The sequence below is a fragment of the Tetrao urogallus genome (assembly GCF_951394365.1).
Source record: "Tetrao urogallus genome assembly, chromosome: Z".
NCBI lineage: Eukaryota > Metazoa > Chordata > Aves > Galliformes > Phasianidae > Tetrao > Tetrao urogallus.
The window spans coordinates 68,124,403-68,138,193 of NC_136816.1; the positions used below are offsets into that span (position 1 = coordinate 68,124,403).

Here is a 13,791-nt window from a genome sequence, read left to right on the forward strand (position 1 = left end):
GCTGCTGATTAGCACAATTAAGAGATAAATGAGCTCCTGAGCACAGAGGAAATGTGCACTTTCAAACCAAGCGAGAGGTGTTTCTCCTTGTGGAAGTGTGACAGCTCTGGAGTTTATTGGGACTCATCCAAACCAGGGGAGTGTTTAGCCTGGCTTTTCAGCATGATTTGTGTCAACACCAGTACTAAAAGTGGGCCTTTGGCTGTACCAAAATGCTCTGCTGAGACTTTCCTTTCCAAACTGAGATCTATATTACTAGTGCTGGAAGAGTACCTGCCCTAGGGAAGGAAATGTATTTACGTTAGCAAGTGATGGCTTAATGCATGATGGAAAACTTTGTACATCTTCATAGAGTCAACGCTGAGTGAAGTTTGAACAGGTGAGTGACTCAAGGTAAGTATCAGGAGCAGAAGGGAGCTGAGAGGGAGCATTCTGTTCTGATAAAACGTACAGGAAAACCTTATAGGATGGTACCTTGTAAGAAGAGTTAACTCATGACTGTGTTGGGCTGATGCTAGTGCGTGAACATGGTTGGAACATGATTTTGAGAATTTGGCTGGAAGTTTGAAGAAACTGTAATGTTCATGGTATCAAGGTCTGGTAAAAGGCTTCCACCAGAAGTAGGGACAAAAAGTCCTTACAGCTGAAACGAGACAAGCCAGGTCATGAAAGGGAAGAGGTGGTGTTCATACTGGTAGGGGGCTTTTTGATGACCCTAGAGCCCCTTGCCAGCCCCACAGGTGAGTAAAGTCAGGCAAACTTGAACAAGCCAGGCTGGGTGACTGCAGATCTGCTCCCAGCCTTTGGCTGACTCACCAAGTCACCTCAGCTGGGTGCACATAGCTGGGGCAGCCCATCTCTCCTGGTGCTGTGCACCTCTGCAGGGTCCCCACTATGGACAACAAGGGATGCCAGCTGCTGGTCTGACTCACAGATTTGGCCTGAGATGCTTATTCTAGGTGGGGATGGACTGCCTTTTGGAGCTGTTCTTCTCTGCTCATGGTAAAGTGGAGGCTGACAGGTCCAGTTTCACACATTTTGGTTTTGTGCGATGATACTCTGCCCTATAGGACTCACAGAAAGGTTTCCTTATTTTCATTTCATTAGCAGACTACCTTCATTTGATGTATGCAAATGTATTCAAACAGAACAAAACAAAACTAAAACATTCTCGCATATTCAGCATCTGACAGAGGAACTTGTTTGAACACTTTTAGGTGAAAAATTAATGCCTCAATGCCATCTTGTGGAACGAATCGTGTGAGAGGGCAGGCAGTGTGAGAGGCACATCCAGTGCCACTGTGATTGGTGATGCCAGTCCAGAAGCATGCTGGAATTCTAGTGGGTTTGCTTCAGTTTCAGTGATAGTGCTGTAAATACTATCACTACACCAAACTTTGCTTTTTTTCTCTGATAACCAGTCCAAATCCATGGGAGACCAGCATTCCCAGAAAACATTTCCTCATTTTTCAGCATGAATTAGAATATATAGATGCCTATAGTTAAGGCTTGAATAAAAGAGAAAAACTTTTCAGAAATGTGGCAGCTGTCTTGCTACATAAGTGGAAGGAGTCTGCTTGAAGAACAATCCAGGAGTCAGAAGTGAAGTTGCAGGTCTGGCTGTGGGTATGAACTGACTTGACCCTCTTCCATCTGAGAAATGCTGTGAAATCTGCAGGCATTACTCCAGCACATAGGACCCTTCCCTGCTGCAAGCCAATGACCTGCAGAGCTGAGAGGAGAAGCAGCTTCCCAGGTTCTTTCTTACAGATGCTCAGTCCTACAAGTGAGAGAATAGATCATGAACCTTTGCAGTGTGCTATTGCAGAGAGGAGGACAGTGAGGGCTGAGCCCTGTGTCTCCATCAAGGCAGCTGCCTCTGGCTCTTCCGGAGCATACCTTACAGAAAGACACTGAGAAGCTGCAGGTTAAGAGAAAAGTGGAGAAAACCAACCAGAAGTTAGGCACAGTACAGGGTATGCACAGGGAGAGCAAATGTTCAACCTGGCGCAACACCCAAGGTGTTGTGCTTTGCCCAAACACAGGCAGAGCTGCACATCAGCACCAGGCATCCTCACCGCAGACTGGGCTTGCATCATGCCACCCTGCCAAGCACCAGCAAATGGACCTACTCCATCCTGTTAAGGAAAATGGCACCAAACCATTGGCTAGGGGGTTATAGTGCAAAGCATCACCACAGTTCCTGTTCAGCACTGTCCCTGGAGGTGTTCAAGAAACGTTTAGATGTTGTACTATGGGACATGGTGCAGTGGGGAAATATTCTTGGCAGGCAGACGGTTGGACTGTATGACCCTGCAGGCCTTTTCCAACTGTGGTGATTCTTTGACTCTATGATTGTAAGGCTATGGAGAAAGAGATTGGCCTTAGAAGCACACCAATCTACAGCTCCACTGCTTGGAAGATGGGCAGAGACTCAAGAGATTGCAGCACTCTGCTGGCAGAAACAATGCTTGCTCACCATCTAGTTTTAAAAGGATGGTGTTTGTGTGTGGAAGCTTTGAAGCTTGCAGCTACTTTATTGGCTTGTTCATCTTTAACCAAATGAATGAAGGTGTCTGGGGTGAAGGGAGGGTGCCAAGTTTCAAAGGGTAACAGCTCAGTGCAATGAGCTGTGCTGTCTCAACAGGACCTTCTGTACAGCTGCAGGCTGGATCCAGAGAGAAAAATGCTGGAGAAGATTCAGAAGATGCTGACAATCCATAGCAGCTCCGTCAGGGAGCTGCTGGCAGAAGCACTGGGGATGTACGTGCTGATGGTAAGGAGGAGGTGTGCCCAGATGTGTGTTTGTGCAGCATGAGTGAGGGCAGCATTTGCAGCAGAAAGCTGTAAGACCTGAGATTTCCTATCACATCCTCAGGGCTGCTCAGCAACAGGCTATTACTCTCTGCTGGTACTGCAGATGATGCTGATGCTTTTCTTCAAACCATGCTGGAAAGGATGGGGTGGCCTGCAGCATGTGGCCTGCAGCCAGGATTCTGCTTATAGTTGTTACATGCTGGCAAATGGATGGTGCTTATCCCAAATCATACAGAAACTCTCCTTTTGCTTGAGGCATTTGTTGCACACCAAAAAAGTGAAGTGGTTTTGAACTTTTGGGCTGCTTGGAGGTGCAGAGGGAAAGAGGGTGAGGAAGGTAGGGGTGAGGCTTTGCAGTCAGAATTGATCTCTGTTAGCAGTGATGTGCCCACCAAGTTTAGAACCTTTGTGCACTGAACAACACAGCAGAACAAGATCCCCTCTCTGCAAAGGCCTGGTGCTGATTTACCCACCTGTGCTTCACCTGTAGCACTTCTAGTTTGAAAGCAGCACTTTGGGCCAGATGGAGGATGAGGGATAATCCAAACAACTCATGCTTTAGGACATTTGCACAGGAGACAGATAAGTGTGAGCACAGGGGCCCTCAGATGCACCTGTCCTTAAAGATGTCATTTCTTGTTTCCATTGGCAACAACTGTGTGTGCAAAGGATGCTTTCTTCTCATCACATCTTACTGCATGTCCTGCCCCTTGAAGTTCACTCCTGCCACACAGGTAGTTTTACACACGTTGGAAGTTAGACTACAGACTCCCGTGACTGGCCAGCTGAGCTGAACAAACCATTTGCCTTTCCACTCCCTTTCTTTTTTTTGATGGCTGGACACCCCTGGTCATGAAGAACAAGTCTGAGGGACCCTGCCAGGGCATTCAGTGTAGGGAGGAAAGTATCATTTGCACTAGGACAGTCCAAGGGAGATTTTGGAGCTTTCGACCAGTGCTAGCTCTTTCCTCACTGAGCCCCATAAGGGAACAGAGCAGGAGGAGGGATACTGCACACTGTCCCCATCAAGGACTGGTGACAAGCAGCATCCAGCATCTGAATACAGCATCCAGCATCTGACCCTTCAGCAACTCCAGGGCCCTCGTTGCAGCTGGAAATGTGCTGGTTGCATCCCTTGGACTCCTGGCTGGGTTTTGTTGGGAGGATGGTATACAGACAAGGACTCTTTTAGTGAACAATTGATTTTCCTAAAGGAGGGAACAACGCAGTGGGAGTAAATGGCATGAAGAATGGAGAGGCAGGAAAAACTCCTACTCTGTGTCTATGAGAACAGGTGACCAGAGGTTTGGGTCTGTGCTGAAAAATAGGTTCTCTGTCCTGTGCTTTTATTTGTTTATTTTTTTCCCAGGGTAGTGTTGTTGAGCTCTAAAAGCCAGGGCTCCCGCCTTGCCCTCCTTGACTGCATACCATCCTGCCAAAACAGAGCTTTGTGCATTTGGCTTCCAGATCTGGCTTTGGAAAAACTCAGAAATGAGTTGGCAGAGTTTTTGTAATGATTTTGCAGTTGCTGAGGGACATCAAGGATACTACGTTTTGGGGTTTTGCTGAGGCAGGCTGAGAGAAGGTCCCACACTGAGGCTGCAGCTTCATGCAGAACACAGCGTGGTCTGTGTATACAAGAAAGATAAGAGCAGAGTTTCTGGGAGGCAGCAGATTTGGGAGATGTCTGAAAGGGAGAGCAGACACATGAGATAAAATTTGAATCCATGCACAGCAGTCAGTAAAGATTCAGATCAAAGCAGGACAGGACAGAGCAGAAGTTAGATGGTACAGGGCATGCTTTCAAAGTTCTGAGAGGTTGCAGATGCAGACCTCAAGAGAAGCTTTGTCTTTCTCCAGATTTGAATATTAGAACTGTGCAAGAATTGATTTTTCCAACCTCAATGAATGAGTGAAACAGAATTTATCCTAAGGCCAGAGCAATTTCTTAATATGTCCTTTCCTGCTGGAGAGTGTTTGCATTTCTTTTTCATTTCTTTTCCAGTTTCCTTTTAGTCACTACAAAAATATTGGAACTAGTTGTTTTCAAACTGAGCAGTATTTGTGTCAAAAACTTCAACTGGAATTAATGTCCTAGTTTTTGGCTGAAACAGGTTACCAAAATTAGAGTTGAGTTTGGCAAACAGCTGTGTGTTTCCTGAACTACTCTTTTTGGTCAATAAACTGCACACCAGGAAAGGAAAGATGACAAGAACTTGCCCACCCTCCGTCCATATGGCAGGGGCCATGTTTTTGGGTGGCTGTGGTGAAGGTCCCCAGGCTCATATCCCTTGTGCTGCAAGCACAGTTTGCCACCATGTGTGCACCATAGACACTATATCTGGGTCCTAATACAAATGAAGACCAGAGCATCTGCTTTGGTATGATGGAATATGCAGCAGTAAGGGGTACCCAATCTCCTGCTCAGTTTCTGGAGAGAAGGGGTCATTTTCACTTGATCTGACATGGGCACCTTAAGCTCTTCCCATTTTTGAAGGATAATCGGTATTGCAGAAAAAGCTACAAGGACACCCAATCCACTATGGCAATAACATTAGTTTAACACCCCTTTCCCTTTATTTTCTATGCACTAGGTCTTGGGCTTATCCTGTGTGGCACAAGTGGTATTAGGAAAAGGAGAATTCGGGCAGTACCTGAGCATCAATTTGGGATTTGGCATTGGGGTCACCATGGGGATCCATGCAGCTGGAGGCATCTCTGGTAAGACACTTGAGCATAATCTCTATGTCTCTAAAGGCCCCGGTGCCAGGGGCAGCAGGAGTGCTTGCAGAGCAGTGGTTGATGGCACAGCATGGTGGAGCTCTGGCCTCTCCTGCAAAAAATTCAATCCTTCAGCCCCAGAGAAGAGCAGAACAGGTGTGATGAACCGTGGCTGTCATGGGGTCAGCCTCGTGATCCAGTGATCACAGCCAAGACCTTGGTGGAGAGGCGGCACCAAGGGGGTCACAATGCACAGCCAGGTCAAGAGCAGCAGGGGAAGGGCAGTCCTTGTGTACTGACAGTCTGCTGACTCCAAACGCGCTCCACGGGCTTAGAGAGATGGGATGATGGTCCAGGTGAGGCTCCTGCAGCTCTTCTGCAAAACTTGGCTGTCAGAGCCAGGAATACAGGGCTGCCCGGTATGAAGATTAAACAGGGCAGGGCAGCCAAGCACCCAGAGTGTTCTGGGGTTGAAGAGGAGGGGCACTGCAGAGAAAGTTGTTCCCACATTGTTCACGAGAGGAATTAAGGCCCATTGTTCCCTCAGGGCTCTGCCAAAGCAGGGCAGGACATGTGTTGGGTATTCTTGGGACTTCCTGCTCACCGGTGGGGATGGGCAGAGGCAAGTGGGGCAGGAGAATGGCAGAGATACAGCCATCCCCTCCCTTGCAGTCAGCGGAGTCACGTTTCAGCAGTGCCCATGTTAGGCACTTGGGTTATGCCATCAGAACGTGGCCCGAGAGATAAGGAGATCTGGAAGCATGCTGCCAACATGACCCATGGGGAAGTAAATCATTTATTGTAAGTGAAAGCTTATTGTTGATGTTGCAACAAGGAATAGTATGGAAATTTTCTCCTTATCACCCACACTAGGCACCCCCCTGCAAACTCAGGGGGTGGTGTTTCAGGAAGTGGTGTTTCGGGGCCATAGGGTGATATCTCTCACATGACAGAGCATTACCTTTGACTTGTGCAATTTCTGCATTCATTTGCACCAAGTTAAGTGATTAAGGGCTCTAGTGGGCAGAAAATTAAGGCAAGTAAATCTTTGTTCTTGAACTCTGGATCACAGAGGTGTCCAAGGACACAGAGGTGTCTAAGACTAGGGACAGCTTTGAAAGAAATCTTTTTTCTGTGCAGAGAGTCAACTTTAAGTCTCCCTAAGAAGCTGTGGAGACACACTGGGAGAAGTGAGCTAAGCAAAGGAGGAGAGGTCTCAGATCAGCCAGCAGAAGGGTAGCTCCGGGGCCAGTAAGGGCTCCTTGACATTGCGATTTGGATTCATTTATATCACAAGATGCTTCTTGTGACCCCTGAAGTGGCTGGTCATCCACACAGAGGACCAGAGAAGTTTGAAGGAAAAGAGATCTCCCCCCATTTCTCTTGCAGCTGTGGGATGGCAGCAGGTGGTAATGCACTTTACCTCACTCCGTCCTGCATTTTGATGATGTGGTGTTAGTCTGGATCTTACCCCTTTCCAAATCTGTGGGAGGAGAAAGCTAAATGTTGGAAGTCGTAAGGAAATGCAGTCCGGTCCCCTACAACGGAAGGACAGTGTCTGCTTCAGACCCATGGCTGTAACCATGGTCCACAAAACTGATAATTCTATTCACTCCTTGCTGCAATGATTTTGAGATGTAAGTCCCTGCTGACAACCTCATGCAGAATTTGCTTTGCAAATGTGATCAATTCTGCGGTTTGTTTCCCCACTGCCTCATCACCTTGCTGCCAAATGTGTTATTGGCCCACAGCTCCACATCAGCTGGAGAGATCTGCTCTGTCAGGATCAGACATTTTCAGATGTTTTCAGAAGGCTTTTTTTTCATGGTTTGAGATACAGTACAGCTCACCTACCTATAGCCTGGGGGTGATGAGTCTAAGGTTTGGGATCTCTTTAAGTTGAACCAAGGACATTCCTGTAGGAGAGGACCAAAAAAGCTGCCTTTGACAGGTGAGATGACTGACTCTCTGGATGCAATCTGTGGATGTCTAACTCCAAAAGAAAGGACTCTAAGGACTCCCTCCCTGCATCTCTCAGCTGCCAAAGGAAAGGAGTCAGTTTTGCATTTATATAGGAGGGAGACCCTGCCCTGGTAGAGTCTTGGTGCTTGCTGTTTTGGAGCAAGCTCTGGGATGTCAGGTATGGGGCATGCTCCCAATTAGGAGCAACAGGGCCAATGTATCTCTCCTTTGCGGTTTTGCAGGAGCTCATCTGAATGCTGCCATCACACTCGCACATTGCATTTTTGGAAACCTCCCCTGGAGAAAGCTTCCAGCTTATCTGCTTGGCCAGTTCCTGGGCTCCTTTCTGGGAGCAGCCACTGTCTTTGGACTCTATTACGGTATGGTTATGTCTGTATCACAGGAGTTACTGTGGGTACTTTTTCAATCTCAACTCACAGTTCATCAAAAATGTTGTCACAGCACCCAGTGTGATGTCATGACTTCTTAGATCATGGGCCAGACGTTTATGGCTCAAAGCTAGGGCAGGGCCCAGATATCTCTGGAAGGATATTCCTGGAGAGCACCTCTCCTTTTGCACAGGGCATTCCCACTGCCAAAGCCTGGTAATTTTGTAAAAAAATTATATATTAAGAAAAAGATTAAAAACACACGTTTTGTCAGCAAAAGGCCTGCAAAGGCTTCTGTTAGGTGTGTTACCAAGAGTCAGCTACAGCTAGAGCTCTGGTCTGTGTAAAATAGGACAGCAATTCATGTTTATGAGCAGAGGACCCAACACTGGTAGGCTTCAGCATGCCTCACTTTCTGAGAAGTGGGGGAATGGAGGCCACTCGGTGCACCCAGAGCATCCAGTCCCATGTCTCTGACCAGGGACAGGGAGTTGGACTGCATAAAGAAGCAGCTGCAAGCTAAAGTCTGTGATGACAGTATCACAGAGATTGTGTCCTTCAAGGGATGTGTTGATTCCATCCTATCTATCTCTCATTGCCTCTCTTTGTGTCTTTGCTGACTGCAGTGGGTGAACTTGTGAATATGCCATGTGTGATGAACTCTGTACTGGCCACTGTCCTTACTCCTGTAATTCTCATCTCTCCTAGAAGCACTGTATGACTACACCAAGGGGAATTTTACAGTGACAGGACCAACTGGCACAGCATCGATCTTCTCCACTTACCCTTCTCCCTATATGTCCTTATCCGGGAGCTTTTTCTCAGAGGTCAGTGGGGACGGCTGTGGTGTGTTGGGAAAAGTTGGGTAGTAGTAGGTCCTAGAGCAGGTCTGGGCAAGGGACTCAGTTCTACATGTGCAGACACTGTCACCACCTAAGCTACAAGCAGCCCACCATCCAGGCAGATGCTGACTGGTAGCATCCAAAGCTTCTTGAGAGCTGAGAAAGAGCACAGAATGATGAGGTCAGGGGGGTAAACTGTCAGGGTCAAGGGATCAGCAGGCTTCTTCTTTTGTTTCTGAGCTGAGGACGCTGTGCCTGGACAGTCAGGAGGATGGTGAGAGCTGGAGATCCTGCATATAACCATCTGACTGCTCTGTCTCCTGTGATTGTGTGGTTATCTTGCTACACAAGAAACCAAGTGAAAATGAAAACATGCTACCAAGAGCTACAGGGTTCCTGCTCTAGTACTATCTCTGCAAGCTCCAAGTCCAAGGTCCTCCAGGGACATTTTCTGAAGCAGATAGAGACAGGAGTCATCATCTCTATACAAACAACTGTCACTGATGTCCTAGGCACTGCAGATCTATGATTGCCTACAATGTGTTGTCACAGACAGGATATTCTATTTCCCAGATAAGAATCCATTATCTACCTTCACTCTTAACAGGGTGGATGCAGCAAGCTATATAATCCATCAGTCTCTTGCCAGGAATGATGAGATTTGTCTCGTGATTTGTTTGTTATGGCTCTGTGTCTGTTGAACAAAAAGTACTTTAAATGACAGTTCTGAGAAGCTTGTGTCAGTTCTAGAATATTTTTGTTGTTGATGTGGACACACTTTCATTGGGAAATGACTTGTCTCTTTTTCAGAGTCACTTATAAGGAAGGAATAACATTAGGGCCCCTTATGACTTATCATCCCACCTGCTCAGACAGCCTGGGAAGTCTCTCTTTGCTGAGTGGGATCCTCCTGCCTTTGCTGCTCTCTCCCCTCACCTGTTTTCCCTTTACTACTCCTGCAGTTTATGGCGACGGTGATGTTGTTCTTGGGCATTTTGGTCATCCACGATGAGAAAAATAATGGAGCCCTGAAAGGCACACAGGCTCTGCTCACGGGTATCCTGGTTCTGGGCATCGGTATGGGGATGGGAATGAACACAGGCTACGCCATAAACCCCTCCCGAGACCTGCCGCCGAGAATCTTCACAGCAATTGCTGGCTGGGGAATGGATGTCTTCACGTGAGTGACCTGGTTTCACACTGTACAGCTCTCTGGGAATGAGAAATGCCCAAGATAACATGGTCATGGAGCCTGCGTACTCCTTTACAGAAAGCAAATACTGTGCACAGAGAAGCCCCCTGCATCCTGTTCACAAAATCTGGGATATGCAGTTCTCCAGTATAGGATTCACCTTGACATTTGGATGTCCCGGTTTAGAAACCAGGAACAGTTCACCTCTTAGCTAGAGATTGAGCTGTCATTGCAGTGACTGGAGAGACTGTGATTAGGATCACCAGAAAGCAAGTACTTGAAGCTGGAGTGCTGAATTGCTTTCCTAAATTTAGATGTCTGTATCTACTCTACTTTCCAGAATCTACTAAGATGGCTTCGCACCACAGCTTTTTCCATGGTGAAGGCATTAGTAGAGTCTCTGTCCTGTCTCAGCTGCTCATTTTCACGAAGACCATGCTGAGCCAGTTTCCCAGGCCAAAAGCAAAAGTTACCTTCCTTCCAGCTACTAGACTGATGGATCCAGAGTTTATCTAAGCCATCTGGACAGTTGAGAGTGTGAAATGGCACCAGACACCTCTGCTCACAAAGCTCAGCCTTAGCACTCAGCTCACCTCAAAGCAGCGGGGCAGCAGTTTCTGTGTGGCTCACTGGATGCCTCTTCTGTGTTTCATTTTAGGGCTGGAAATTATTGGTGGTGGGTGCCACTCGTAGCTCCGACGCTGGGAAGTCTTGCTGGTGGTTTAATCTACAAACTCTTAATTGATATTCACAATCAACCTGTCCTGGAGCATGGAAATGAAAAAGGACAGACAATCATTGAAAGTGCCACACTGTGAAGGCCATCCTGACAGCAAATCCTGGGTGGACATGTGCATTGACAGCTGAAGACTAATCAAGTGGGTAAGGGCGTGTGCAATGGCATTGCTGAAGTGCATGCTTTTCTCACCTTGCAAGTGAATAAATGAGAGAGTAGCTTAATATAAATCTGTTCTGCTTAACCAGACAAACAGGGTCTCTAAGACACTGGGCAGACCTGAGTAGGTCAAGACCTGTTTATGAACTGAAGAAATTATTCAATCTTTCTGAGTAAAAATCTGCTCCCAAAAATCACATTCTGGAGATGCAAAAGTCCAGTCGCCTATAAGTTAGTTGCAATTACATGTAAGATTCAACATGGCTGGAATAAAAGTCAGTCAAATGAAAATCAGGGAATACCTACACTGTTGCAGAAACAAAGAAGTTTTGATCTGGAATACTCTGCTAAAAAATTGTAGCTATTACACTGATGAATCAGAGGCTCAGATTTTTTTCCTAACCTGCCACCTTAACTACTATCCAGTTTGTCAGAGCACAGAGAATCAGGTTGGAGGGGACCTTCATCTTCCAGCCGCCTGCAGAGGGCAATGGGCAGGCTTGCCAACCAACAAATCAGGCTGCCAAAGGCCCCTTCAACCTGGGCTGGAATGTCTGTAGAGAAGAGCAAGGACAGTCCCATAAAGAACTAGTTTGGAGAGTTTTCCTCACTGAACATAACCTCACTGGAATAGGCTAGATGTTTTGCACTATGCAGGTGTGATGGAGCCGCATGCATTGCAACTGATGGGTTAGACTTTAACTACAACCTTATGAGAGGATTCAGACAACTTCTGTGGCAGCATATCCAAATGTCAAAAAAACTTGATTCTCCACTTTGTTAGAGAAACATGGGAATACACCACTGTGCTCCTGCATCAATTCTGCAACATACGTCTGAATGAGGAAATGGGCAAGCAGACTTGCAGATCTGTAGCACCACTGGACCAAAAGTATGACACCATCAGCAGTACCAGCCTATCTCTGCGCTGGGTGATAAGGCAAACTTTTCTGGGAGATGCTTTATGTCAGGAATATAACTGTGGTACAAGGGCTGGACGTACAGAGACACAATACATGGCTCTACACTGTTCATCATCACTGTCACACAGAATTTCAGAAACTGGCATTTACTGGCTTTAACAGCCATTCACGTCACAATACCAAAAGGATTACTGCTGTATTACTGTGGCATGGGATTAGATGGTAGGTACCATATCTGTTTCCTCATTAGAGTTCACCATTTATTAGTAGAGCAGCTACTCCGGGCACAAGATGCACCTCAGCTTAAGAGGGCAAAAGAGTGCAAGAGGATTTTCTTATGTAGGGGGTGGTAGAGGATAGATGTCAGGCAACTCCTGTGGTTTCTGTCAGCAATCTCCATTAAAGGTGGGTGGCAGTAAGTGCAAGAAGCCAGCAAAGTGTATCAGAGCCAGAGATGCTGACTGCAGAAATCCTGACCAGTGAACATAGGATGGAAGTAGAAAAGCTGTCACACAGCTGAGCCTTTTCATCTATGCAGCTCAGGGCGGGATCAGCTTAAAAGATGTGTAACTTATCCCTTCTCAGTGAAAGTCTCTCTGGTGCATTAAAACAACAACAGCAAAAAATCCAGCCTGCACCCTACTGTTACTGTACATCCTTCTGCATGCGCTCCCAAAGGTATTTCAAATACCCAATGACTCTGGAGGAAAATATTTAAATCTTTATTAAAATACTATTAAGCATTTAACAGGGTGGCTTCATCTTCCTGAAGACCATACAAACACTTGCAAAAGACTCACAACATCCCTGTGAGGTAGGTTGGTCTTATGTAATTATGTGAGCATTTCATAAATAAAAATGCTGTTATTTAAATAATCAACTCTTATTTGGAGATGGTGACTTTTATTTCCCTGCTTAGACATAAAACATGCTACCAGGTGGCTTCAGCATATGGACAAACTGGCACATAAAAGTAATGGAAATGGATGCAACTGAACATCAGAAATCAGTGTGCTAAAGTGCAGTTCTACCCTGAAAACATCCAGTACAGAAAACCAAGGGGTCCTCCTGGCTGACAGGACTCTGCTGCCCTAGCTCAGCATTTCCCACAAAAGGAGAAAGTGGAGACAATGAAGGACCTTGCAGGTTCTGATTGCTGGCAGGCTAATTGGAAAGGACATCATACAGACATCACTATCTGAAAAGAAATGGTACAAAGTCTAAGAAGTGGTCTGGACTGTAGAGCAAGTGTCTCTAGGCCAACACAGAGACATGGAAGCCCTGGGCTCCTCCTCAGTGTGAATCGGAGCAGAAGTGGGAAGGAGCACAGGAAACGTAGAGTTCGAATCTGTCTGAAGTGGAAGATATTTCTTTGTTCTGTGGGTTCCAGCCTGCTCCCATAGCATGCAAGGTCAGGACACTTTACTTTGAAAGGAAATGATAGAAATATACTCTGTAATTCAGCATGAATGATCTATTAAAGTAACAGTGACTTTAAGTTTACCTTCATTTCACTGCTGTAGTTATACAGGAATAACAGGTTCTCTACAGAGCAGTGACATCAAGGGCTTCTTCATGCCCTCTGAAAAGTACATACTGCAAGCAGGACGGAATTAATCAATGCCTCAAGGTTTGTTATCCAAGTTGCCTGGAAATACACCCCTTCCATGAAGGGTCCAGAGGGCAAGGTGTGTGAGGAGTGGCTGAGGTCCCTTGGTTGGTTCAGTCCAGAGGAGAGGAGCTCAGGGGAGCCCTGATGGCTTGCAGCTCCTCACAGGGAGTGGACAGCAGCACCGAGCTTTGCTCTGTGTGACAGCAACGGGGCCTGAGGGAACGGCATGGAGCTGTGTGAGGGGAGGGGCAGATAGGTGTTAAGAAAAGGTTCTTCACCAGAAGGTGGAGAGCATAGAACAGGCTCCCCAGGGTAGTGGTCATGGCACTAAGCTTGACGGAGCTCAAGAAGTGTCATCATCGATACGGCTGAGTTTTGGGTGGTCCCGTGTAGAACCAGGTGTTGGAGTTGATGATCCTTCCAACTTGGGGTATTCTA

General features: G+C 46.7%; 1 protein-coding gene across 1 annotated transcript; it reads left to right on the top strand.

Moving 5' to 3' along the window:
• Positions 1 to 319: 319 nt before the first annotated feature.
• LOC306956825 (aquaporin-7-like) lies at positions 320 to 10,741 on the top strand (the record flags this gene model as incomplete). Its single annotated transcript, XM_079548138.1, has 7 exons — positions 320 to 393; positions 2,668 to 2,776; positions 5,412 to 5,538; positions 7,743 to 7,880; positions 8,598 to 8,716; positions 9,694 to 9,911; positions 10,582 to 10,741. Exons 2-7 carry the CDS (start codon positions 2,687 to 2,689, stop codon positions 10,739 to 10,741), a joined length of 852 nt encoding a protein of 283 aa, XP_079404264.1. The 5' UTR covers positions 320 to 393; positions 2,668 to 2,686.
• Positions 10,742 to 13,791: the final 3,050 nt, after the last annotated feature.